The sequence below is a fragment of the Delphinapterus leucas genome, chromosome 1 (assembly GCF_059928025.1).
Source record: "Delphinapterus leucas isolate spDelLeu-1000000601 "Yukka" chromosome 1, BTC_Dleu_Yukka2, whole genome shotgun sequence".
Taxonomy (NCBI): domain Eukaryota; kingdom Metazoa; phylum Chordata; class Mammalia; order Artiodactyla; family Monodontidae; genus Delphinapterus; species Delphinapterus leucas.
The window spans coordinates 78,343,907-78,371,263 of NC_143129.1; the positions used below are offsets into that span (position 1 = coordinate 78,343,907).

Sequence of the window (27,357 nt, forward strand, 5' to 3'; positions counted from 1 at the left end):
ACCTAGCTCATGTCCTTCATCCACACCTGTTTCCCCCCCATCCAAGTCCATGTCTCCTGGTCCTAGCTCATGTCCCTCCATTTCAATCTCTGTCCCATCCCAGCCCATGTCACCACCACATCTAACCCATGACCCATGTCCCCCCAGCTCAGCCCATGCTCCTGGGTTTGCCAATAAGGCAGAACAAGGATGGCAAGGGAGACTGCGTAAGGCTTTGGGGCTGAGTAGCTCTAAGCTGGACAGGTGTGAACTTGGCCCAAGTCCACTCTCAACCCCATAGCATCTAGAACTGAAGGGAGGGAGAGAAGGGGGTAAGGGGTCAGAGAAGTTCTGAGATGGAGGATGGACTGGGATGTCTCCACTCTGCCCCAGGCTCCAGAACAGGCTGAGCCTAAAGCATCCTCCAGCGCAGCCCCCTGCTCCCCTCAAGGGCCAGCACCCACCCTTGCAGGCCCCCAACCCAGGGCACAAGGCTTTGAACCCAGCCTGGATTGCAAACGGCCCTGCTGACCTCGTGTCCAGAAGGGGAGGACGCGGCTGGCTCTGAACTTCACTCCACCAGCCAAAATCTGTTCTGAGTTGTTTGTTGTGGCTGCAGTTTTTCACCCTGGGGAGGGCAGGAAGGAAGGGGCCATGTGAGAGTCTCTGTCTGGCTGTGTCCTGGGATGTCCCTATGAGGACCCTCTGGGAATTCCAGCGTGTGTTGATATGAACCCTCTTGAGGCCCTTGTGGAGGCGGCCAGGACAAGAGAACAAGGAGGAAGAGGACCCTGCTCAGCGTGGGCACGCTGCCATGTGGAGCTGGATTTGCCAGTCTGGAGCTGGCACAGCTCACTGAATTGAACTTCCCTGGCCTCAGGGCCCTGTCCTTTGGGGTGGGGACAGGACACTAGCAGAATGTCAGGTCCTGGGGCACCATCTGGCAGCCATCAGCAGATTCTAGGGGCATCCCAGGTGCTGGGATGTGGCAGCAGGAAGAAGGTGGCTTAGCCTGGCTTTCCCATGCCCTGCTGTTGTCCTGGTGCTCTCTGGCCCCCTCCCCCCAGCATCTTGCTCAGTCCCATATCCCAAACTGTTCTATTTGGTTCTGTGCACTCCTCCCCTGCTTTATCCTCTCCATCAACAGGTATTGAGTCTGGATCGTAGGCTCCCTTCCTCCCTTCCTGCCACCCCTGCCCTCATTCACACCTCCAGCCCTTGCCCTCAGGCCCACCACTGGCATCATCTCACCTCTGCCTTGGCCAGGACACCCTGGTCTGTGCAGATCTTGGTGCCACAAGGCAGAGGCCCTGTGCCAGGCGGGCTCAGGGCCATGTCATCTGTGCATCTAAATGCTGAGCCCTCACCCCACTCCATCTTACGTGCTCTGGGAACTAAAGCCTTCCCTGAGGGGGATCCCAGCAGCACCCCAGAACTTCCTGAAGCCCCAGCCTCAGGGGAAATGAAAAGAGATCTTTGAAGTGAGTCGTGCTTCCTCCTTAATCCCTGCTTGTGGGGGATTAAGGGGTTTCAAAGACCAGTCTCCAACTCCTGGGAAGGTGCAGATCTTCCCTTCTGGGGCATCACAATATGATAGGAAAAAATGGGGGCTCAGGAAACCTGAGTTCCAGTCCTGGCTCTGCCATGGACATCTAAGTGACTGTGGGCAGGTCACTTGCTCTCTCTGAGCCTCGGTTTTCACATATGTAAAATGCGGGGTTTGGACTGGCTCCCCCAATCCAGAGCTGAAGTCCTTTGATGTCTTTCTCCAAAAACTCTGAGTGACTCTGATGCAGGGGATGACAGGAGGCAATCAGAATTTGTGGGAAAGGGTTCCAGGTGGTGGTGCAGGGTCCAATGGTCAGAATACAGCGACAGACAGACCCATTTTGAATGTCAGCCTTGAGGGACATAGCCTCTTAGGCCCTCAAGTTTTCCTATCTGTGCTACTGGGGTAGTAAGGCTTCCAAGGGCACGATGCACACAATGCATGTAAAGCACTGGGCACAGTGCCTGGCATGTAGTAGGCGCTCAGTGAACGGAAGCTGGCTTGCTCTAGTTCCTGCTCCCAAATGCCTGGCCTTCTTGCAGCCTTCTCATTCTTGGATTTTTTTTTTTTTTTTTTGTGGTACGCGGGCCTCTCACTGCTGTGGCCTCTCCCGTTGCGGAGCACAGGATCCGTATGCACAGGCTCAGCGGCCATGGCTAACGGGCCCGGCCGCTCCGCGACATGTGGGATCTTCGCGGACCGGGGCACGAACCCGTGTCCCCTGCATCGGCAGGCGGACTCTCAACCACTGCGCCACCAGGGAAGCCGCCCATTCTTGGATTTTTGAACCCACTAGATCCTCCGCATCCCAGCCGGCCAGCTTCTACCCCATGTAGCCCTGGGGTTGGAGGGAGCCTGCAGCCTGGGCTTCTTTATGGGACAAGCCCACACTCCTCAGCCTTCAAGGCAGTCTTGAAGGGCCCCAGCTATGTGTACCTCCTCCTCCTACGTCCCCAGGCTAGAGTGTGACTTTTTTTCCCCCATGTTCCTATAGCTTCCTGACATTTACCCGTGTTACACCTGGTTACATTGCCATATGTGTGTGTGTCACTGATTCCTCATCACATATCAACACATGCGAAATTATGAGCTTATCCGAGGCTAGAGACTGTCTTCTTTGTATCCCCAGTACCCAGGTTAGGGCCTGGCACTCAGCAGGCACTCAATAAATGTCGATTGAATCCATGAATGACTAGATCGATGAGCCTACCTTTTCAAGTCCTGTCTCCACGTAGGGAGCCTCGGACTAGTGCACTGGCTGCCCCTGATCCTTTCCACACCTGCCCTCCCACCCCCACTCCTCCCAGCTCTGCCAGTGGGAAACCTACCCACTCTCCACGGTCTGGTCGAAATTCCGTTTCCCATGTTTTATGAGTACAGAGGGGGAGAAGACACAGTCCCTGCTGCTCAGAGACTCACAGTGCAGCTGGCAAGAGCCACAGGGCACACAGGAGGGGCACTCACCCAGGACCCAGCCTGCCCACACAGTGCCCTGGTTGGGCTGGAGTCACTGCTTGGCAATGAGGAAAAAGGCACCCCCTCCGTGGGCCAGGGAGCTTGGCTGGGCAAGGGAAGCCTGGATAGATCTTGGCCCTTATCAGCAACCCCTCACCACCCTCCTGAAGTGCCCACCTGTACAACCCTGACCTCACTGGGCTTAGGTGGGGCTGTGACCTTTGACGGCTTCAGCCACTGTCACGTCTTCTTCCTTCTGTCCCCTCACTCTCCTGATGGATGTAGGGTGCTGTTGTTATGTGCGGCTACAGCACCCGCAAACTCTCAGCCTTTTGGCCATAATGTTTTAAATGAAAGAAATAAAATTACAAAGGATTATAAAGGAAACCAATTATATTGAAACACAATTATCAAAACATTTACATTTTTTGGTATAGTAATATATATGCTTCTTTATTAACACATTAAAAACAAGATCTAACAACCACGGTTATTTCAAAGTAGTGATGAGAGTAAATGATATTTTGAGATATCTTCAAAAACTATAACGCAGTCTGAACACATCTGTGTCTGTTACAAAGTCACAGGCGCCCTTAAAACTACTGTGGCTATTTTTTTTTTAAAGCTTCTTTGTTTTACCTTCACATTGTTTTTTAATTAATTAATTTATTTATTAATTTTGGCTGTGTTGGGTCTTCATTGCTGCGCGCGGGCTTTCTCTAGTTGCGGTGAGCGGGGGCTACTCTTTGTTGCGGTGCGCAGGCTTCTCATTGTGGTAGTTTCTCTTGTTGAAGAGCAGGGGCTCTAGGAGCGTAGGCTTCAGTAGTTGTGGCACGTGGGCTCAGTAGTTGTGGCTCAGGGGCTCTAGAGCACAGGCTCAGTAGTTGTGGCACACGGGCTTAGTTGCTCCGTGGCATGTGGGATCTTCCCCGACCAGGGCTCAAACCTGTGTCCCCTGCATTGGCAGGTGAATTCTTAACCACTGAGCCACCAGGGAAGCCCACTACTGTGGCTTATTGCTCAAGTACATAGGAGAATGTTAAATTTCAGTTACAGGCGAGTGAAAATAAAGATATAATTTTTTCCTATCTAGGTTCACACCCCCCTGAAATCCATAGACCCCAGTCAAGAACTTCTGGTTACAGAATGGAATGGGAAGAAAAGGAGAAAACCATCACTGATTGAGCCTTATACTCCCTCTGCCATTTAATCTTTACACCAACCCTGTGAGAGGTGTATTATAACCTAAATTTTCTGACTGAGGCTGAGAGGTTGCCATGCCCTGCTCGGAAGCCCTTGTTGCTCCCTCCACTCAGAGCTGCCTCCTTAGGGGAGATGAGCCACAGAATAAGGTGTTCAGTTGACCCTTTGGCCCTAGAGTCCTGTCCCCTCCCCAGGCCCTGTGATCTGTGGGGTTTATTTAACCAGTGTACAGAAGAGTGATGGCCCCTGGAAATTACACACACTCAGTTATTTTCATCTCCAGTTTATTTTTTTAGACTAAGAGCAGAGTACGAAAGTCACAGCCAAAGCACTTGAAAAAGGCCCAGGAGAATGGGTGGGGACCACAGAGGATGGGCAGGGCAAGGTCCTGGGAGCTGGGTCCCCGCTCAGGGCTGGAGGGGAGGGGGCGTTGTTGTCTCACGGTCTCCAAAAGTGTCTGTGCGTTGCATAGGTCCTGTCTTCACAGAAGACAAAAGAGGGGCCAGGTGGTCCCCCAGTGGGGGGCCTAGCCTGGTGGGGAAGGGGTCTGAAGCTAGAAGGGGATGTCAAGGAAGGTCAGGGGGTTAAGGAGGGGGAGGGATTCTGTCCATCTGTACATTATATATAGAGATATAGAGTCTGTACATGCCTGCCTGGCACCCCAATGCCCACCCCTTGTCACCCTTGTCCACTGACGGCCCCCCCAGGGGTGTCTACTTGTAAACTTGGATTCAATCCAAACCACAGTCCTGGGAGTGGGAGTAGGGGGAGGAGGACGTGCTTATTGCTGTAAACAGGGGAAGGGGGCAGCAGGCGGTGCCACCCCTTCGCCCATCCAGTCCCCTCCCCATGTTCTGCCCCTGGAAGAGAGTGATTGGGGGTGTCTCCCACACTTTGATTTGTTCTCTCTGGGGCACATTTGCCTCTCTCTCGGGGGGGACAAGGGGGGAGGGCACCAGGGGTCAGAGAAAGGTACCAGGGGGCAGGAAGTCCTGAACACTGCCCCTTATGGCCCCCCGGGTTTGGTACCAAACATTACCAGAGCCACAAGGCCACTTGGAACCCTTGGTTGTCCCTGTGCCTGGTCCACTACAGTGCCCTACTTGGTGGGGAGGGGGCAGAAGGGGTGGGCACAGATGTATGGTGCAGACCCCACTTCCAGCCATCAGAGGAGGGGTCTAGGCCCCAAGGCTAGGCTTCCCTTGGAGAGGCCAAAGCCTCCCTGCTCTGTCCCAGTCCCACTCCATCTCTCCCCGCCAAGGGAGGGGGCAGAGCTAGGAGGCCAAGAGTGTCATAAGGAAGAAGGCGATGCCCACCGCCAGGGGCAGGTGTTCCCGCTTGGGGCTGGTCCCGCTGATGCTCTTCTCAAGCTTGGGCACCTGGGGGTTCTCTCCCTCAAAGTCTTCTGTGGATAGATGAATAGACAGACTGGTGAGAGCTGTGCTGAGTGCTGGGGCGGGGCACGCGGCAGCGGCAGCAGCAGTGGAGCGGGGGACGTGACCACCCACGGGGGTGGTAAAGATCGGTGACCCCAGGAAAGACATGCAAGATGAGCAGGCACCGGGGAGGGGGCTGCGGATCCAGCAGTGGCCACCAGAGGGCGCTGCGCAGACTCACCCAGCACGTTGATCTTCACATTGGGGCCCATGGTGAACTGGGGGAGAGTGGGGACCGGCTTCTCCCCGGAGTGCGATGCTGCGGGGGGGGGTGCGGGGGGGGGAGAGAGGAGGGGATAGTCAGGGCCAGGATCCCCTCCCCCTGTTACAGCTGAGGAGCGAGTCCCCCTCGCCTGTGCCCTCCGCCCCCACCCCCAGGAAGCCAGGGGAGCCCCAAAGCAGGGGAGCCGAGAATGGGGTCGCGGCTGGGAGCCTATTATACTCACTGGAGGCGCAGCAGACGAACACCTTCATCCTCAGACACTTCCAGTGCAGATTGTGGGTGGGCGTGGCTGGGGAGAAGATTGGGCCTGAGTGGCTTTCTCCAGATTTACACCCCGTGCCCTCCTCGCTCAGAAACTCTCCTTTTCACCCCCTCCAAACTGCCCCTCTTGGGCAGTGTCCTTCAGTACCTCCTCCACCCTTTGCGCATTGGTCGTGGTGGCTCCGCCGTCAGCCCTAGAAGCCCTTTGGGTCCCATCCCTCAAGAAACAATGACCCCTGAGGTCCCGGCCCAGAAATGGCCCTCACAGAAACAGTGACTCTGCGACCCAAAGTTCGGAATGCCACTAACCTCTTTCTTAGCCTCAAGACTCTGAGCTGGAACCCTGAGGTCCCCAGCCCCCACGCCTCATCCCGAGGTATCACTCCAAGCGACGGAGACCTAGTGCCTTGCAGCGTTGTCCCGCCGCCGGCCCCTCGGGACTCCACCCCCTGGCACTCTTAGGTCCCGCCCTGGTCCGCCGCCTGGCCGTCACTTACAGATGTAGTAGTACTCGTGGCCCGCGTGGAACTCGTAGCCCAGAGAGAAGGCGCTGTAGCGCTGGAACTTCTCCGAGAACTTGATGGGGCTGTGGGGAGCGTGCGGTCGGTTGCACTCCCAGCGCTTGAAGCCTTGGCTGGCGTTGCAGGTGCGGTAGCCTGCCCGGCTCACCATATACAGCACGTACTGCTCCGCCCCGCCTCCGGGCCCTGGCCCCGCCCCCGGGCCCACCCCTGAGCTGTTGTAGTGCGGGCAGTAAATATCCAGATAATCGTTCACATTCACCTGCACTGTGTAGCCCTCTCGCCGCAGGCTGTGGGGAGAGGAAGCGGGTCAGAGAGAACAAACCCAAAGCCAACCCACTTTCCACCTCACCGCTCCGCAGACCTTCCCCAGGGTCCTCGGAGCCTCCCGGTTTTTCTTCTGAGCTTCCTCCCTTCTCAGTCCCTGTCTCTGTCCCCAGGGCCCTAGTGCCGCCAGTCCCCCACTATCCTTCCAGGCCCACTCCTTGTTCTGCCCTTCTCATGGTGGCCACCAGAGGGTAGCAAAGGCACAGGGAAGCCCTGCCGGCCTCAGAAGGAAAAGAGGCGGGGGAGAAGGGTGGAGGGAAGAAGGGAACGTATGCTTTGGTTACCACAGAAACGGCGCAGGCCCCAGCGACTCCCAGACCCAGGCCCGGATTTCCTCTGTCCATCCCCCATAATTCACTAGTAGGGAGGAAGGATAGAAGGAATGGAAGTGTGAAAGTGGGAGGGATCCCTTCGAGGGATGCGCACTCTCCATCGCCTCTCCCAGCATGCTTTCCTGCTGCTGCCAGTCGGCCCCAAAGGCGAGTCGGACAGGACCTGCCCTCACAGACGCATGTATGGAGGCTTCATGCATATACATGCACAAGTTCTATGGCACACACACAAATATGTTCACCGCCCACTCATAGGCGGCATACACATAGAAAAAGTAGGTGATATGTGTGCTGGACTGGCATGCCAGTATTGGTTGACCCCAGCAATCGCAAGCTTTCTTCCTGCTCTTTCCATACACACACACACTGGCACATGCTCTCTCTACGGTATGACTGGCCTCTGTACCTTGAGTCCCACTGACCTCCACCCTGAGGCCACGGACAATTAGGTCCCCAATAACGTGACACAATAGATCAGGGAGCTAAGGGACTCAACACCAAGGCTCCGTGTGGTGTCACGCTAACCAGCCAAAACTTCTGTCTCTATACACCTCCCTCCTCAACCTGGACGCCAACGCCCCAGGTGATGATGATGCCGGGAAGAGTAGTGGGCATAGTGCCCAGACAAGACGGCTGTGCCTCTTACTTCCCTGATCCTTCTGTGAGCAGAGAAGCAGATGCTGGGTCCCTTGTAATCCCCGCCTGCCTTGCTAGTTACCATCAAAATGTTGGTGTTACTGTTCTCCATGGTGGTACTGAGTAGTGTGGGGATGGGAGAAACATCTGAATGCAGAAAGAAACTCAGAGAAGTAGGCAGGAGTTTCCCCTAATTTCCTTAGCATAAGAATGCACACATCTTGGCAGTGAGAGGGGAGTGTGGTGGACACAGGAAGGCATGGGGTACTTGGCAAAATATCAAACCACTGGGGTCCCTGGTCCCTGGAACTCCCTGAGGGGAGAGACTCACTCCCCATGTCGCCAGGCACCTTCCAGTTCCACAAACAGTAATTAGATCCATTAGGGAAACGAGCTTGGAGGCCTTTGGATGGCATGGGGCCTTGAGAGTCCCTCTTCACCTCACCTTACTTCCTTGGCCTTGCCTGTGCCACCCCCTCCCCAGGTACTCCCTCCCAAGCCTAGCAGTAAGGCAGATAGGTAAGAGCTGGTGCTTGAGCACCCCAGTAAGAATGGGCACAGCCTCCCTGAATCATCAGGAATGCCACCAGCCCCACTCGGTTCCCATGGGAGTGATGGGTCACTCTGGCCCCTCCTTGGCCCTGGCACTCAGGTGGGCAGGAGTCTCTGCCTGGGGCCCTGGGAGCGGGAAAACGGGTTAGACCAGGCCTAGCTCCCAGCCACCACCCCAGGTTTGCCTCTCTATCCCCAAGCCCAAAGTCTACTGTTTTCTCCACAGGCTTTGAGGAGGGGGCCACCAGTGCCAGGCCTGGAGCAGCTGCACAGGCACACTGGGGCCTCTGTCCATTAGCTTCGCCCGGGTTTCCAGCCCTCCTCTGAAGTAGCGCCTCCCTAGGGCACTGCCCAGTTCCTCCACAACACACCCTGCTCTAGCAGAGAGGAAGCCAAAGCCAGAGCTATCCCTACATGTACCTCAGTTTCCTTAACGCAGAGGGGAGTAGCCTTATACAAAGGTTGCTGGGCGACCACAACTGAAGAGGAGCCACCTCTTTCCCATCCCTGGGCTGAGTGGAACAGCTCCTGAAATGCACCTCCCTCCCCAAGCTGGGCATGTGGGAGAAAGAACTGCTTGTGGAATGACTGTGCCCAGTTGGTAGCTGGTGGACAGGGGGCAAAGGGCTGGGTGCCAGGAATCCCCAGCCACACCTCCTGGGAGACCTGAGGTGTCTGCTTGGCTTGGGCGCTTTAATTGAATCTGTCATCCTCCCAGCCTTGGCACTGAAGAGGGAGGTGCCGCTAGGCCCCGGCTTAGCGCCACGGCTCACCCCCCCTCCAGGGCCGCACCTCTCTAACCTAGAGCCACACCCCACCCCCTGCCCCACGGGAGAAGAGGATAGGCTGGGATCTTGGGGCTGGGTCGTGCCTGCCCCTTCAAACAGTTCTCTATCCTTCCTCACTTCATCCCCTCCTGGCCTCCCATTTCTCCTCCAGAAAGGCGTGTCAACACACCCCACCTGGAGGGGGTGCCCCCTCACCCTGTTTCATTTCTCCCGGCTCTCACCTCCCCCGGTGCGCATTCCCACCCCTCACTTTCACTCCTTCAGTGCCCTACCTGCTCGAGCCTGGTGGGGTGGGCGGCGGGGGAGCGGGGAAGGAGCAAACCTCTCCCCCTGGGGCAATTAGGGGCAGGTAAACAGGGTGTCTAACGGACCAGGGGGTAGGGAAAGGATCCCCGGAGAGCTGAACTTGTTAAATCCCTGCCCCCACCCCAGACGCCAGGATGCAGAGCTAAGGAAGTGGAGGAGAGATAAAGACACCGGACCCCGGTTCTCCTTCTCTCTAGCGCGCGCCCCCGAGGCTGCGCGCCGCTCACCCCAGCAGACTAGGCCTGACCACGTGTGTGCGGCGTGGGGTCCGCCCACCCGGGCTTGGGTGGGTGACTGGAGAGAACGCTCGCGGGGCGGCGCGTGCACGCTGACACCCCCTCACCCCTCCGGCGCCCCGGGCCTCGGCGCCCCACTGCACTGGGTCTTGCCAGCCCGGGACGGGGCCCTGGGCTTCTCCGGACGGCGTCGGATGGGAGAAAATCAGCGCGCCCCATATCCCCGCCCCTCCTCCCTGCGACAGCGGCGGCGGCGGCGGCGGCGGCGGCGGCGGCGGCGAAGGTTTATTGATCTGCAGCGGCGGCGAAGCGCGAGAAACCCGCCGAAAGCGAGACACATAGAAATGGAGAGAGGGGGAGACGCACACCGAGAGGGGGATGAACAGAAACCGGATTCACTGAGAGGGGAAAGGGAGTGAGACACAGCGAAAGAGAGGGATCCAGAAACCGAGAGAGAGAGGGAAGAGAATGAGACAGGAGAGAGGCTTGGAGAAAGGGAGAGACGTAGAGGCAGCTCCAGAGAGGCCCACAGACAGCAAAGACGGAGACGGAGAGACGCAAAGCAGAATATCAGGGACGGGGAAGGGGTTCAGGGCAGAGACTCGGTGACAGAGAGAAAAGAGAGAGAGAGAAAGACCAACAGGGAGGTAGTATAGCCTCAATAAATATTTGTTCAATAAATATATGAATGAAAGAGAGATAAGCAACAGAAACATTTCAGAGATAAAGAGACAGGTAGGGAGACAGCTAGAGAAAGATGTTCCGTACACTTCTTGAGATAGGGGTGAAGACCAGCACCTTTGCACACTTCTGCAAAGAAATGGAACACGGGCCTGGGCGCATATATTTGGCCATTGGCCAATCCCGACCCCCCATTCGATTCCGGGCTCAGGGGACCCCTCGACCTCACACTCTCACGCTTTCCTCCAGTATAGTTCGCCCAATCCCTAGTTTCTGGGCCAGGCTGGGAACAGATCTCGCCTATTCCAGAGGACCAAACGGAGGGGCCGAGTGGGAGATAGGAAGCGAGATCACGGTCGCTGTGCAGGGCACTGCCCCCAGGTCTGTCAAAGAGACCAGCGCACAATTTCCACCAGTACACTCCCACGTGACCCCCAGAAGGCGGGGTCGCAGACCCTCTCCACATGATCCCAAGGGGCAGAGACCCTCGGCAAGTGACGAGGGGTGGGAGCCAGGAGCCCAGCTCACGTGACCTGGGGGAGGGGGCGCGGGAGCCTGTGGCTCGGCCCGGCCCCGCCCCCAGCTCCCTGGCCCTCTCCACTCCCGGCCCCGGAGCACGTCGCTCTCACGATTTATGGGGCCGCGGCTGCCGCAGTGAGGGAGCCGGGGAGCCCGGGCACAGCGGCAACAAAGGCGGAGGAAGCGAGGCGGGGGCGGCGGCGGCCTCCCGGCCCGGTGCGCGCCCCCTCCCATCTCTGCCGGTCCAGACCTGTGGGGGAGCGGGGAAGACAGAAAGGAGGCTCTCGGAACCTGGGCTCCCCACCCCCTCCCAGGGCTTTCACCTGCGCCCAGGTGTATGAGGGGAGGGGAACATGATTGACAACATCCCTCTCCCCCCCCCCGCCATTCCCGCATCCCCCTGGCTCCGGCTTCTCCTAAGAATATGGGGGTGCCCTGACGGTGGTGGGGAACCCGGGGCCCCTCACCTGCGCGCTCTCTGCTCCCCGCCCCCCGCCAGACTCTAGCGGGGCGGGGGGCGGACGTGTGAGTCTGGGGGAGGGAGACGAGCTAGACTGAGCAGGGGAGTCAGCCCCCAGTGCCCCTCGGATTTCTCCGAGTCCCGGTCCGGGGGGGACGGGCCGTATCCCCACCCCCGAGGTTTCCATGGGAAGCGAGAGGGGGGCGTCGCTGGCTCATCCCCACCCCCAGTCTGACACTCCGGGCGCGAGGAGGGAGAGAGGGGGAGGCGCAGAGCCCCAAACAACAAAGAGCGGAGCGGCGAGCGGCACTCCCTCCCCAGGGAGGTTGGGGGTCGCGGCCGCCCGGCCTTCTCAGTCCCCTCCCGTGGGCCTCGCCATTTGCTCCCGAGTCGCCCCCTGGAGTGGGGAGCCAGAAACAGTGCCACCGCCGCCGCCTGGGTAGGTGTGACAGTGACCCCCGTGTCCCCAGGGATTCCCCCCCTCCACACACACACACAGACACACACGGAGGCGGCCGGGGTGATACACACGGCGGCTCGGCGGGGAGGAGAAGACAAGGGCAGCAAGGACTGCGCAGAATGAGGACCTGGCCCCGCAGCCGGCACCCAGCCGCCTCTTCACACACCCCGGGAAACCACACGGCCGCCCTGACACCCGCCCAGACCGCGGCCAGCCACCCTAGCTCAGAAGCGGCCGGCCACGCGGACAGCGACCGCAGCCCCCTCCCCGACCCGTCGCCCGCTCCCACCCCCAGACAATCGCCGACGCAGACACACAAATCACACACTCAGACACACACGCACACTGACAGCCGCGCACGCCCGCTCACTCTTGGAGCCACACGCCGTCCCCAGCCCGGGCGTGTGTGTGCGTGTGTGACACGCCATCTCCTTGCCTCCCTCCCTTTTGCCGGTACCCCACGTTCCCATCCTATCCAAGCAGCACCTCCAGAGCCCCCCAACTTGGCGGCCCAGCCCCAGCTCACCCCAACCGGGCTTATCCATACAACCAGGGTAACCCATTCGCCTTCGTTCTGAGGAGGTGCTTGGTCGGACTCCTTGCCTCAGCTCTGGACTCCACTTTTAAAAGCAGGAGTCATAGAACCCCTTGAAACCCTCACGGCTGAAAACAGGTCATCCCTGGGTCCCCCAAGTGCGGCGGCCTATCCCCAGCACACTGGTACTCCCAAACCCCAGCCCGGCCGAAGGAGAGGAAGATGGGGGGACTGTCGAGTGGGGGTAAGCTATTCCAGAGGCGGGTGTGGAGAGAAGTCAAGGTAGGGTGGGGTGTCCCCGAGCAGCCTCCTCAGCACGGCCCAAGCCCTGGTTACTATACCTTAACAGCCTCTTTCAGACACCCCCCGAGTGTCATAGACGCCTACAGAGTGTTTCCCCCTCTTCCTCGCCTCCTAGTCCCCGGCTATGGTCTCCCAGGATTCCCACCCCAGGTTCCCCCAGGACTTCCCAGGCCTCCCCCTCTCACTGACGCGGGACGCATGGGCTCCCTGGGCCCCCGACTCACTGCTGGTTGGAGCTGTTCCAGTACACCGCATGCCGGTTTCCCAGCGCCCCCCCGGGCCCTTGGGCCAGCAGCGGCAGCAGCGGCACGGGCACAAGCAGCAGCAGCAGCAGCAGTGGAGCCGCCGCCATCCCCGGAGCCGCCGCCGCCGCCGCCCCCCGACTGAGCCCCGCGCTCCCGGCTTCTTGCTTCCCAGCTCCCTGCTGCCGCCGCCGCCGCCGGCCCCAGAGCCTTAGGCCACGCCCCCAGCCCTTCCCTCCGCCCTCCCGGGCGCGCCCCTGAAGCCCCGCCCCTGGCGCGCTCCCGCCAGGCCCCGCCCCGCTCGGGCCCGGAGCGCGCGCGGCGCGTGGGAGGTGAGGACCGTGCTGCCCCCTTGGGAACAACCGGAGCGCTACTCACCTCTCACTCTTAGGTTTAATTTGCTACCGCCGGCCCTGGGCCTTCAGCTCCCCAATCTGGAGTTCCCAGGAGAAGAATTAGGGAGGCCAAGACAGGGATCTTGATCTCCTGTGAACATTCATTTCTGGGATGGGGCGAAGGAGACTTGAAAAGAAGCTGGGGGTCCAGGACCCCTTAATAAGTAGAACTAGGCCCCCCTCCCTTCTGAACAGTCTGGTCCTTTGCTCCCTTTATGCCCCTCTTCCCATGTGCATGAGGAGTCAAGTGGGTTCTAGAGGGTGGCTGAGAAGCCCTCAGCTGCCACCTAGGACCTGACAGCTGTTGACCTGAAGCCCCCAGCTGAGCAGGCGGCTTATTTTTCTTGGAGGTAGTGTAGAGTAGCTCAGCCCCCAAGAATGTCAATACTGGGTGCTGGAAGGGCCTTCGGCAGTCCAGGGCCCAGGGCAGAGGAGGGACCAAGGAGAGTCAGCTAGAGCAAAACAGGCTTCCCTAGGACACCTACAAAGGATTCTTGACTCACTCTCAACCAGAGCCCCCTCCCAGCGCAGCCAGTGGTGTCCCCAGGCATTCTCACTCCTACTCTTACAGATGCTAACAAGAGGGCAGCAGGCAGAGCACCTTGTATTCCAGCTCTCACCATAGTCACCGTCCTCACAGTGGCACTCACACATTCAGGAGAAAAGGCACAGACACCCAGAGGCAGAGAACGTGGAAACACAGGCGTTTGATACAGACATACACACACACACACACAGATAACCCTTCGGAGACACACACAGGTAAAGGTACTATCAGACAACTAGAGATCTGCAGAAACACAGGGATTAGGTACACATAGATTTAGGAGCACACACCCAGACACACACACAGTGACTCACACACAAGACCATGCACACACTCTGACACACACTCAGCTCTGCCCTCTCCTCTTCTCTCTTTTCCTATGAAGTAGAAGTTGAGGGAAAGGGTCTAGAATCCGGACCTAGGGGGTATCCACCCCTCATCCCCTTTTTTGGAGAGGCTCAGATTAAGCGTGATCAGGAGGACCAGGTCTCAGACCAGACTCTCAGAAACCAATCCAACCACCTGTGCCCAGGGTGACAGGCATGATGCCCTTTTCTTCTTACTGCAGGAGAGAGGACATACAGGCACTCTTTATCTGCTTATTGTTGGCAGGAAAGGGATCCTGACCACAATTTGGCCTCAGATGCTGGGTTTGGGGGAGGGGCAGTGCCAACGAGAAAAAGCCCTGTGCCTAGCTGCTGCCAGGCAAGAGCAGGCTCTGTCCTCTCTGGGCTCCTCTTCACCCCAGGAGATCTCCTCTCTCTTCTCAGAAGCCAGAAAATAAATTAGGCCCCTTGGGGTGGGAATGGGGGACATTGCAAACAGCTCTCCCTCCCCCCAGACTCCTCATCCCCAGGGAGATTTGTTTCGCCCAAATGATGCTGACCTGCCTACTCCAGGTGCCACAAATCCCAGCCTCCTCCCTGCCTACCCACATCCCTGCTCTGCAAAGGGAGGCTTCTCTCTGTTGGGCCCACAGTTGGCAGAGAGGCTGCCCGTATTCATGGGGAGTGGGAGCTTGCTGGTTTGGCCTAGGACTTTAAATTCCATTTTAGAAGCCCTGTTTATAGAATCTGGGTCCCACTTAACGATTTAGGCCCTTTTCTGTAGGGCTCAGATACTCCTCTTTAGAATCTAGCATGCTCCCCCTCAACCCCTGCTCAATAATAACTGAGTTCTTTTCTCTGCAGTTTGGAGCTCTCTCTCCAGGATTTAAGCAGGTCTCTCTATGGGGTCTAAGCCTCTGGTTTTTAAGTTCTGAGACACTCTCTATAGAGCCTAGGCCTCTGTCTGTGGGATATGGTGCTCTGTCTATCTGGGCCCCTATCTAAATTAGGTGCTGGCTGATTTGGGCTTTTGGGTGAATTAGAAAAACCACCCCTCTATGCAGACCCAGTCCTTAGGGTTCATCTCTTGGCAAGCGGTGCCTTTGTGCAAAAACAAAGGTGCTGCTTCCTTCTGTGGGAGGTAGCCCTATGTGTCTCTCTATCTTAGTGAGGGAGCTTGGGCTGATCGCCTCTACTACTTCTTGGGTTGCTCCTTTGTGCCAGGCACAAACCGCACACCTGTATGTGGCAGTTCTGACTATAGGATATGTGCTTCCAGCTGTAATGCTTAGGCCTGTCAATAGGCCTCTATTCATGGGGTCTGGACTTCTCTAGGGTTTGGGTCTCTGTGTGTAAGAAAGATCCGGGCCACTGTCTACAGGCCTGGAACCGGATCTGAGGCCTAAGCCTCTTTCTGTGGCATCTGGGTCATGGAAGGACCCAGGCCTCCATCAATGGGGCCTAGGACCTCAGTTTATAATAGTGACTCAAATCTTTCCTGACTGTGACTCACAATAAGATGTATATTTTGCATTTGCAATACAGTACACACACACACACACACACACACACACACAGACGCACACACATTCACATATAACTGAAATAATGTTTCATGAAGCAATACTTACCCGTATTACAGAAGATGCACTCATATTTTTCTTCTGTTCTATTCTTAAAAATTTATTAAATAAAGTACAAAGCTCGTTAAGACCCAGAAAATTGATTCCTTGATTGTATCACCCTTAATCAGTTACAATCTATAGTTTGAAACACTCTAAGGCCTGGGCCCTGCCTGACACCTCTCTGCAGAGTGAGGGCCTCTGTGGAAGCTGGGGTTCCCTCCATGGGGCTGATCCTCTTTCTCTAGGGCCTCAGGCCTCTTTCTCCTCTCCTGCAGGCTCTGCCTACATTTCCCTCTGACCCTCAGGCTTGCCAGTACGCTGCTGGCTGCCATATTCTCTCCAGGGGCACTGAGTCAGGCCCTTGGGAGTTCTCTGAATGTGGTGCCTTACCCCACCCACCCCTCCCCCTGGGGCCAAGGAAGCAGGGAGCTGAACAGGTCAAGGGCCGAGGGAGTACTCAGGCTGTGTGGCCCAAGGCAGCTCCCGGGACATCGGGTGGCAACCACAGAGCCGAGCTGTGTTCAATAAATCATGGAGACTAGGGCCTGGGGGAGAGGGAGGCCAGGACAGAAGGGGGGGGGCCATGGATAAATAATTCATTAAACAAATAAACAAGGAGCCTGTGAGAGGGAGGATCAGGCATGCATGTGAGCGGGAGAGGCAGCTGCCAGTTCCAGACATGAAATATTCACAGGTTCCGCACCTTGCCCAGGGCCCATGTGTGTGCCTCAGTGCAGGCAGCCTGTTGGCGTGGTCCTAACACGGGACCCTGGGTGCCAACAAGGAGGGCAATGTACGTATCTTCTGACTTCCAAGTGTGATGTGTGTGTCAGCATGGCTACATGGTGCTCTGATGTCCATGAGTTGACATGGAACCACACATATGACTGACAGCAGGGAACATGATGCATTGATGTGTGGTCCAGGACACAGGAAATTAGAATGCAGGGCTTGGTGGGTGGGGTTAAGGTGTCATAACCTCTGATTCTAGTCATGCCCTGATCCCTCAAATGAGGCCAGCAAGCTCAGAAGCCTGAAGTGGAGAGGCTTCTCTGGGGTGTTACAATGGAGGTGCGTGTGGATCCTCTGAATGTGCTTCTAGAAAAGCTGAGAGGGAGGCAGTTGGGCTTGGCAGTTAACAGGATGGGCTTCGGTTCGAATTCCATTTCCACCATTCACTGGCTGTGCTAGTCACCTCACTTCTCTGAGACTGTTTCCTCATCTGTAAAATGGGGATAATAACACCCTCGAAGAGTTGGCTGTTATGAGGATTAAGATCCATGTCTGGGAAGCACTTAGCACAGAATGTAGGACCCACAAGGTGCTTGATTGATGGAGGCCTCATCATCATTATTATCCTGAGGTCTGCCCACCTAAACTAGCTTCAGATTCTCTTTTTCATTTGTTCCTCCCCATCTCCAAACTTCTCTTAATAGCTATCATAGTTGGGAGAGGTGACCTTGAGCTTGGGGAGTAGGGATGGGATAGGAAAAGATTAGATAGAATGAGGGGGAGGAGAAGTTACAGCCAAAAAGAAGCTCACATCCTTGGCAGTGTGAAAGGAGGGGTCCTTGACCTTCTTCTCAGACCCCAGAGCTTCTCCTTAACCCCTAAATCTCTCCTTAGATCCACAGTCTCTTCTCTTTCCTGCCACCGAAATTTAGCTTTCTAGCAAGTGGCTGCAAAGGGACAGAAGGAATTGGGGTAGAGTCTCTGAGTAGCATCACAATCTCCTCACCCCACCTGTCCCCAGGCCAGTCTTCACTGCCAGAGCTCTAGCCCCTACCTTCTGCCTATTGGTTTAGCGCTTCCCTGACAAAGATGGCTATGTCTGGGCAAAACTCAGAGAAGTGGCACCCCAGAGTGGGTGGGGAGAATCCAGGCTGGAGAGAGCTGCACAGGGCCAGGGTGGAGTACCTGGGGCCTCCCACTAGGCCCGAGCATTCCCCAGCCCTCTCGTGTCCCCTGGAAAGGATCCGGTCCCAGTGGGAGAGAGCCAGCAGGCAGGCCTGAGCCGGCCTGCTCCTCCACAGACAGAAGAGGAACAGGCTGGGGGAGGGGGCCTGAGATCTTGGTGGGGAGTGGTGGCTGTAACACCCACGTCTCCTGTGAGGAGCCAGGGGCAGGGGGGACCATGGCCTGGGCACACCCTAGGCCGTAGCCCAGCCCTTGCCTCCCTTGGCTAGCCTGCTGCTACTTGGGGTGTCAAGGGTCTGGGCCCCGAGGTGTGAAAATGATGCCTGTCCACCTCTTCCCAAAGAGCCAACATCAGTTCTCCACTTCCCCTCCCCTGGGCTGGGCAGGTTCAGGCTAATCTGCACCAGAGCTTCACAGCAAACACTGATCTGTAATAAAACCACCATGTGTGTTCGGGAGAAGGGATTCCAGACACAGAAAATCCAGACACACATACACACTCACACACGTACACACAGATGCAAAACATACAGCTCTGGGAGGGCAGACACCGGCAATGCTGAAAACACAGCTAACCATGGGCCCATACACTGAGTCAAACACACAAGCATGGTTAGTCCCACACCACTCCTCCATGCCATAAACTTTGTCCTTCAAAACCCAAGTCTTCTCTGACAGTCCATCTTCCCTGTGCTCCCATAGCGCTTTCTGCACTGTTCCATAACTGCATTTGCACTTGGTATTGTAATTATTTGCTGGCCAGTTTGTCTTCTAGAGTAATCTGAAGATTCCTTAAGGGAAGAGATCCTGTCTTATGCAAGTGTATATCCTCAGCATCTAGCATGCAGCCTGGTATTTAGTTAATAGGAATAGGTGAGGTGCTTAATAAGTAATTGTTGAATTGATGAACAGAAGAATAAATGCATTCAGATAGTGAGACACCCATGCCTAGAATCCCTCAGAAGCACACAGAGCATAACCACTGCATGCTACTCAGGCCTCTGGTCCCACCTTCTTGTCTGCTGGTCCCCTGGCCTTACTGCCTCTTAGCTTCCTCAAAGTCCCTCCTTTCTCCTTCTTTGCTCAGTGCGAGCCCATGAATTTGAGTACCACCTGAGGGCTGGCAGGAAAGGTAAGGGTTAATGACACCTCATTAGTGCTTAATTGGAGGAAGGAAGCTGCCCTGGCACCAGACAGGTGGGCAGGCCTACCCCTTGCTGGAAGCAGGCATCCCTAGTTCCAGTACCCTGTCGGGCATGTGGGTGATTTGGCCCTGGAGACCCTCATCTCAGCCCGGGGCACCTCCCCCCACCATTTGCTTTGCCAATTTAGTCTCTAGGCAGTACAGACCAGCCCTCCCCATCTGTCACCAAACATCCAGAGGGAGAGGCAGCCTTCTTATCCTTTCTCCTTTCGCTAGGCTGTGCCCCTTCCCACCCATGGAGAGACCGGAGGCTGGGAGGAGAGGTGGGGTAAGGAACTGGACAACTGAGAGGTAGATTAGAGAGCCACTAAGGGATAGATTTGGGATACAGACAGGCAACAGAGCTGGGGATGCGGAGATGTCTGCCCAATTTGACCTTAAATGAAGAGAATGCAAATGAGATGCAGACGATATGCAGATGAAAGCGAGGAGCTCATAATTAACATTCCGGGTGGCATCAGCTCCATACCCAGGACCCCAACGCTGTTGCCAATACTCCCCTCCTAACCTTCCTGGGTTAAGTGGCACTGCCCATTACTTTGAGTGAGAAAGATGATCTCAAGAAAAATAAGAGCTTGGCTGGGCTAGGACTGCAGGACCTGGGAAACAGGGCTCCACCCTCGCCTCCCCGCCCCCATCCCAAGCACCACCCAAGCTGCCGTTGAAGCACAATCAAAGGCCACTCTCCAGGTTACGCTCGGACGCACCGTCGGTTGCTATGGGGACCTCCTCCACGTCCAGGCCTGAACCAATGGGCATCACCACTGATGACCTCATGCCCCAGGCCCCGGGATTCTATTAGTTATTTGGAAGCCAGAGTGCCCTTCTCCAACTGCGTCACCGCTGGGGATCCCCCGACGACCCCAGCTGGTGTGGCCGACTGAAAGAAGGACGCGCTGGGAGCTCACAATTTGCTGTATGAATGAATAAGGAAAGGAAGGAAGGGATTAATGAAAGGGAAGAAGAAAAGAGGGTGGGGTCACATAAAAAGACCAAAACTCCAGGATTTAGCCTCTAGGGAAAGACTTGAAACCCCAGAAAGTGCGGAGCAGGATCCAGGTCGGAGACTCGGGCTCTCAGGTTCTCGGGACAGCAAGATAGCGTGATGCAAAGATGAGGGGAGTTTTTGCATCGTTCCGAAAAGACCAGGGCAGGCCCAGCAAATTGAGGGCCCCACCCTTGGCCATCTAGCGCCGCTGAGCTTTGGGGAGATCCGTGACTCCCCAAAACCTGCAGGTCTCCCAGCCTCATGGAACCGCGCCCCGGAACACGCCTCGAGGACTTCTGATGGGTAGGGCCCAGAGCCTTCAGCCCGTCTAGGTCCCATGAGCGGACTTCGCCCTCGCTGGAAACGCGCCCCAGGACTGAAACAGTTGTCCGCACAGGGCCCAGGCTGTAAGGAAAGTGAGTGTAGGGAGGGGCTGGCTTGAGGCCTGCGGCCGGCGGGCCTGAGTTTTCACCGCCCCCCCTACCCCGGCCCCGAGGCCAAGTGCGTGGCTGCCCAGGTGTCCACCCTTAACACCTGCAGGGAGCTTAGGCGGCCGGCGAGGGTGTGTGTCTGTGTCAAGTGCGCGCGTCTGCCTGAGAGTGAGGGCGTGTGTCTGAGTGCCGGGGAAAGCCGACTGGGCCCCGCGTCTCTTTCGGACATGCGTTATGAGCGGCGGATCCGCGCGCCGGCCACAGACTCGGGAGCGAGCGGGCCCGGCTTGGTCCGCGAAGAGAGCATGTCTGGGGCCGCTGGGGGCAGGATGTGACCCGCACGGTCCTCAGTGCCAGGCTAACCAGTCATCCCCGGCCTGCGCCGCCTCTGCTTTCACTGGAGAGGGGCGGAGGTAGCAGTACAGTCGGTTTCCAAGGCGACATATAGACACCCTCCTGGATGACAGTAGAGGCTGAACTCGAACTCAGGACCAGAAGACCGAGCCCATAGTTCATGCTTCAGCTCAGACGTCACCCTCTCCACTCCAGCCCCTCGCCCCCGCTAAGGATCTTGTTTTGGGGTGAGGGCCCTGACACGCAGGCACACGTACCTACAGACATGGCATTTTATGAAAGTGGCCTTGAATGGGGGGCGGGAGGGTCCACTCATGTATGCTCCGTCCGCGGCGCTGTCCTCCATCCCAGGCCTCAGCCAGAGCAATGGAACCAACCCAGAGGGACCGGGGTCCGACCCAGGTGTGCAAGGGGGTGGGGCAGCGGTTCGCAGTCTCCAGCACTTCGGTCTGGTCTGTCAGTCTCTGGACCCCCAGCACCCTCCGCGGCGCCCCTCCCCTCCCCGCGCATGTTCACACGCCGCCTCTAGCCGCCGCAGCCCCGCCGAGCTAATGAGCACAACATCCACCTATCGATCGCTGGCTGGGTGCCAGGCGGGCCGGCATGGTGCCAATGCAGGCTGTGGGGCACCGGGGCGGGTAGAGCATAGCTTCGGGGGAAGGGGCACCCCTTCCCTGGCTGCACCCAGAACACCGTTCAGAAAGAGGACCCCGGTTAGTCTTGGGGTGGATCATAGCCTTGCCACCTCTGCCTGCCTGAGGTGGAAGAGACAGAGTGAGGCTGAGAGCAAAGGGGGCCCTCCCTCCTCGGCCCCACCTCCTCCTCCTTATAAAAGCGAAGAACAAAGAGGCCGCTGGGGAAGGAGCCTTTGATCTGACCCCACCTTCCCAGTTCTAGGCCAGGCACCGCCCAGACTGCCCTTGGGGAGGGGGAGGGACGCCCAGCTCTCAGGGACCCAGGCATTCTGAAACCCAGGTGCTGTCTTTCTACTACGCCTTGCTTTTGCCCCAAGGCCCTGCTTGGTGCTACCACAGCTTCCGCAGTGCCCCAAGTGGGTGGGCTATCAGGAGCACCTGTCCCCTCCCCAGCACAGGAAGCCAGCTAGGGAGGTGGTAGAGGGTGCCAAGCTCCACAGCTGCTGCTGGCACCCACCCCACACTGCCCAGAGGGTGCCTACTGAGGCCTGGCATGGATGGTCTGGGCACAGCTGGCAGGGAGGTCAGGCCAAGCCAAGCTGAGAGCAGAGGCTGCAGGGAGTCCCCGTCCCCCCCCCCCCCCCGCCGTGTCAGGGAAGGAGCCAGAGGGCAGTAGGTTGGGGAAAGCAACAAAAAGATGGGTGGTTTATTGAAGGCTTGGTCCAGACACTTATAAAAATACAAATTGGCATGAAATTCGACCTCATGGCAAGTCCGTCTTCACAGAAGACAAGTGGGTGACCCCCTGGGGAGGAAAGGTGCTGCCCCAGGGAAGAGGCCCACAGGGCACTGGGCACAGATGGCAAGCCTGGGCTTCCTGCTTGACCTGGTCCAGCAATCACCTGTCCCCAGGTCTTCGGCCTTGGCCCCCAGCAGGCTCAAGGATCCGATCTCATCAAATCCCAGTCTTCCTGGGGGATGGGATGAGAATATCAAAGCAGCTGACAGAGACCCTATGTTTGTCTTGCCTCTGTTCCAGGGTGCCCAGGGCTGTCTGCAGCTCCCCTGCAGCTCCTCTTCAGCCTGTGATGAGGAGGCCGGCACCTGGAAGGGTCACCCCAGACCCTCTGACCTCCCCCATCACTATTCCATCTTGTCTGTCTGGCTTGGCCCTCCCAGCTCAGGTAGGGGGCAGGGGCCCTCCTCCGGGGAGTCTTGGGAGGGCTCTGGTTCCTGGGGGTGGCAGGAAGGGTCCGCTTGGCTCAGAGAACTCTCAGGAGACGCAGAATTGGGAGCAGCAGCAGCAGCAAGAGACAGAGGGGGCTGGGAGTGGCCCCCCCTTGCCACCCTGACGTGCCACTCTCTCCAGGGCTCCCAACAGGATGGGCTGACTCAGGCTCTGTGAGGGGGAGGGGGTAGCATTGATGGGTCCTCCTGCTTCAGCAGCCTCCTTCCTGCTCTCCCCATTACCTATTCACTCCCACCCCTTTCTAAGGGGTCTCCCGAACTGGCCAATCCCTTCCCATAATCTACCACCTCATCATCTCTAAGCCCCAACTTCCAAGTCTCCTCCCAGTTGCCATTAGAGACCACCAGTTCAGCTAAGGCCTTGGACAGCCTTGCCCCTGGAGATGCCATTCCCTTTGTGTAGGGGAGGCTCCCACAGGCTAAATGGGGCGGGGGGGGGGGGGAAGAGGTTCCTCAGAGTTTGATGCTCCCAGATTCTTCCCACTCCTCCCCTCATTCCTGAGGGCCCCACACTAGCCAGAAGGGTTGCTCCCCTGCCCCAACCCACTCACTGTCCTCCTTGCAGCAGACAGACACCTGGAGCCTCAAGCACTGGCCAGGACTCTCCGGAGTTGGCACTGCTGGGTGGTGGGAAATTGGGAGGAAGAAGTTAGCACAGGCTAGTTTGCATGCCTCAGACTGCGTTTCAAACCCTCCCAGCTTCTTTTCTCTCCAGTTCCCTGGAAAGCTTTTCCTTATTTTGGGGCCACATCTAGGGGCCCATCTGTGACCCTACGCATGTCCTCTTTCCTGGCTCCTCTTCCTTTCCCCTCCTCTCTATTGGTTCACTCTAGATGTCCCCCTACTCGGTCCTGGACTCAGGCCCCCTGTCCACTCCCCCCTCCTAGGCCTAGCCTTCCTTCCCAGTCCTCTCATTCCCCCACCCCTCAGGATCTCTGCCTTGACTGCTAGCAATGGCAGGTAGCCCCATTCCCCTCCCCACCTTCCCCAGGGGGCAGCCAGTGTGCCCATCTTCACTCACAGATGTAGTAGTAGGTCTCTCCAGGCAAGAATTCGAAGCCAAGGGAGAAGGGCGTGAAGCGCTGAATCTTCTCTGAGAATCGAACAGGGCCAAAGGGAGCGAAAGGCAGGGAGCACTCCCAGCGCTTGAAGGCACCCGGCCCCTCGGCCCGGCAGGCCTCATAGCCTGGCCAGTCCACCATGTATAACGCAAATGTCTCAGGGCCCTCAGGGGGCCCTGGACCCTCATAGTGTGGGCAGAAGATGTCTAGGTAATCCTTGAGGCCCAGCTCCACCACGGCGTCTCCTCGAAGCAGCCTGCAGGCATAAGGTAGGTGAGGGCGGAGGGGCTCATGGCATGGCACACCTGCGGCACGAGGGTCAGAGATACCCCTTCCCAATGGTCCCCGCCAGCCAATCCCCCACCTGCTGGGGAGGGAGCAGCTTAGGAAGGCCTGAGTTCTCCAGACTGACACCTCTTGAGAGACAGAGTACAAGAAAAGGATGAGGTAACCGATTCACAGGTTCAGAGAGGTTAAGGGACTGCAGTGCCTATAACCACATAGCCCAAATGTGACAAGGCCACTCACCACAGCCTAGCTTTTGGGTGGGAGCTGCCACCCACCTATCTAGCCCTAGTGCCCAAGACAGGGCCTGGTGTAGCACCTGTGCTTGATAAATGTTAGGTGGACGGCTGCTGTGAAGAAGCTGGGGCACAGAGGCAAGGGGCACAGATCTGGGCCCACAGAGCAGTCACAGACTAGAGATGGAGCCTGGGAACAGTATCCTCATTAACAGGTGCATAAAGAGGAAGGCTTGCCTTTTAAGACCTCAATTCAATGCTGAAAAGAATGCCATAGTAAAAAAAAAAAAAAAAAATGAGGGAGTGGATAGTGGGAACCTCCCTTTTTTTTTTTTTTTTGGCCAGGACAATCAAGTGCCATATGAAGAGGGGGGCCCCCTCCACATATCCCCCAATCTTTGGCCTCCTCAGGACTCCCTTCCACCTGCCTGGGGGAGCCAGTACAGGTGGGAAAACCTGGGACATGCTGTCCCCCTCCAGCATCAAATAGAGTATGAATCACTCCCCCACCCCCCGAATCCCCGCATACAGAGAGTCCAGCTTGACTTATGAAAGGCCCCCAACTGTCTCTCTATGGGTGGCTTTAAGATCACCTGCATCTGGAGTTCTGATTAGAAATGCAGATTCCTGGGCTCAGCTCAGACCTACTGGAACACAAGCTGGGCCTTTGTACATTTTGTTCCACGGCATCCCCAGTGCCTGCAAAAGTGTCTTGCACAAGGACAGCGCTCCACAAATATTTGTGGATTGAATGAATGAGCCAGAAACCTCAGGCTTAGGGGCTAGCAACCTGAATTTTTAACAAAACCTCCAAGTGATGCAGAAGCACTGGTCTAGAACAGAGTGAGGAATTCAGAGTTGGAGGACAACAATAGCTCTTATCACACAGCATTGGTATTGTAATGACCTGTCCCGAAGCTTGCTGGCCCAGGGGTCCTTTGGGCTCCCAGAGGGCAGAGCCTAGGTCTTATCTCTAACCCCCAGCACCCTAGCACAGATCCCGGCACAGAGTACACGCTTAATAAATGTGAGTGAGCAAACGGTGTCACAGATTGTCTTAAGTGAAAATCAGAAAGAAAAACAGATGGAGAAAGCAGAGGGAGGCAGGGAGAATTGGGGAGGAGGATGGAAACAGGAAAAAATATCGACGTTCAAAGGCAGGCAGCTCAGGAGAGAGAAATAAATAATAGTTTATATCTGTGCAGCCTGCACCTCTTTCACACACATGACCTCTGTTAGTCCGCCTGACTTCCCAGGGTACTAGGCGTTATTAGCCCATTTTACAGATGAGATAACTGAGGTTAGGGAGGTCAAACGACTTGCCTAAAGGTGATTCAGCTAGAAGGGCAGGGCCGAGACTGCACAGAAATAGGACTAATAATGACGAGATGAAAGCAGAGTTACAGAATGAGATCAGGAGAAAGAGTAGCACCAAAGGGAAGGCCAAGCGAGCAGGAGAGTAACCTTCTTTCACAAGAGTAAAGCCCCCCCCGCCGCAAGTCCGCCGGCCCAGCTCGGGCCGTTGGGAGGCTGGGGATCACCAAGAGAGAAGCGAGAGGGGCGGGGCTCGGAGTGCAGGCCGAGGTCTCTCGGGTGCAGGCTGCCGGCTCCGAGACCCCACCGACTGCCTTCGGGGCTGGGGTCCCCCTCTCGGCCCCCAACGCGTGCGGGCAGGGGTGGGGGACCCCGGGCACGCCTCGCCCCTCCCTCCTCCCCCGCCGCCTCAAACAAAGGAGCCCCGGCGCGCGGCCGGGTCTAGGCGGCGCCGCGCACAGTGCGAGTGTCGGGCGCGCGCCCGGCCCGGGAGCGCGCAGGCCCGGCTCGGAGCCCGCAGGTTTCAGCCCTGCTACCTGGGGTTACTGGAGTTCCAGTAGACCTCGTGGCGGAGGCCACAGCCCCCTCGCAGAGGGGAGCTGAGGAGCGCGGCCCAGAGGACAGTCCGCAGCAGGGGCTGCAGCCGCATCGCCCCCGGGGTCTGGTCTGCTCTGGACCGGGCGGGCCCGGCTCGTCCCGCTTCGCAGTCGCGCCGAGAAAGGTACAAAGTGCGGGGGGGTGGGGGGGACTTGCGGGCAGGGGGGTGGGGTGCTGAGACTCACAGGCCACGCCCCTGGATAACTTTCCACCAATGTGGGCGCGTCTCCGCCTCTTCATTCAAAGCCAACTCTTGTTAACCTTCTGTGCGCTGTAGCGCGCGCGCCAGCTTAGGCAAGGTCTTGCTGAGGCTAGACCGCGTTTCAAGGGGGCGGCGAGGAGGGACGTATTCCACTGTCTAGGAGTTGTTTTAGGGAGGTCGTGTCTTTCGTGTCTGTATTGGTACAGGGTAGAAAGCCTTATTAAATCTTTGGAAGATTTAAATATGGGCCCACGCCTTTTGCCCAGAAAGAGGCAAGTGAGGCACGGGAGAGGATCCACGAATTTGTCCAGCCATCTTAGGCACCATTGCTCCTTTTTCTTTGCACATCTAGCGATATAGCGAGGGGAAGGGACAAATCGCCTCCTGGGACCACCTCCTCACCCCCACCCCCCCTTTACAGAACCTCAGATGGCGAGCTCGATGTCCACCTTGGGGTTGGGCCCTGTCCCTTTCCGCCCCACACCTTCGTTCTCGGCGAACGAAGGCCATAGTCTCAAAGACGAAGTAATGAGGTGGTTGCGGCCCATACAAAGCACTTCTGTTCCCGAACCCTTAGGTGGGGTGGGGGAGGGGAGAGGCAGGTGCGCGGCCTTGGAATCGTGGGAGCCGCCGCCGCGCCCCGCCCCGGCTCCGGGGCTCTGAGAACGCCAGCCAGTTCCATTTTTCCCAGCCGCTGGTCAGAGGGTGGGGACAGCGAGTCCAACAGCTTGGCCGGTTTGTCGATGGTCGCCGCCAAGGGGCCGCGCAGCGATGGGGGCGAGAACTTGGCTACTGGGGGTGGCAGAGGGCGTACAGCGCCCTTTGTGGTACTGGACTGTGCAGAAGGTCATCCCAGACTGGGCAGAAACAAGCCGCGAGCATCCCAGGGACACTCGCTGACCCAGCCTGGGGCTCTCGCCCTCCCTATCCTGTCTTCATCTGAGGAGCAGCGTCTCCTGGCGGCCAGATCTGGAATCGCGACAGGGGA

General features: G+C 57.5%; 1 protein-coding gene across 8 annotated transcripts; it reads right to left on the reverse strand.

Annotated features, from left to right (window-relative positions):
• Window positions 1–4,453: 4,453 nt before the first annotated feature.
• LOC111167112 (ephrin-A3) lies at window positions 4,454–27,304 on the reverse strand. Of its 8 annotated transcripts, none has more exons than XM_089914410.1 (5): window positions 26,107–26,316; window positions 6,604–6,917; window positions 6,069–6,134; window positions 5,804–5,881; window positions 4,454–5,591 (listed from the first exon to the last, which is right to left on the reverse strand). In XM_089914410.1, the coding sequence occupies exons 1-5, from the start codon at window positions 26,217–26,219 to the stop codon at window positions 5,461–5,463; spliced, it is 702 nt and encodes a 233-aa protein (XP_089770536.1). In that variant the 5' UTR covers window positions 26,220–26,316; the 3' UTR covers window positions 4,454–5,460. The 8 variants fall into 8 exon arrangements, with proteins under 8 accessions (XP_089770536.1, XP_022415269.1, XP_089770535.1 ...); XM_022559561.3 differs by lacking the exon at window positions 26,107–26,316 and adding an exon at window positions 12,987–13,129; XM_089914409.1 differs by lacking the exon at window positions 26,107–26,316 and adding an exon at window positions 8,980–9,997 and having other exon boundaries at window positions 6,604–6,921.
• Window positions 27,305–27,357: the final 53 nt, after the last annotated feature.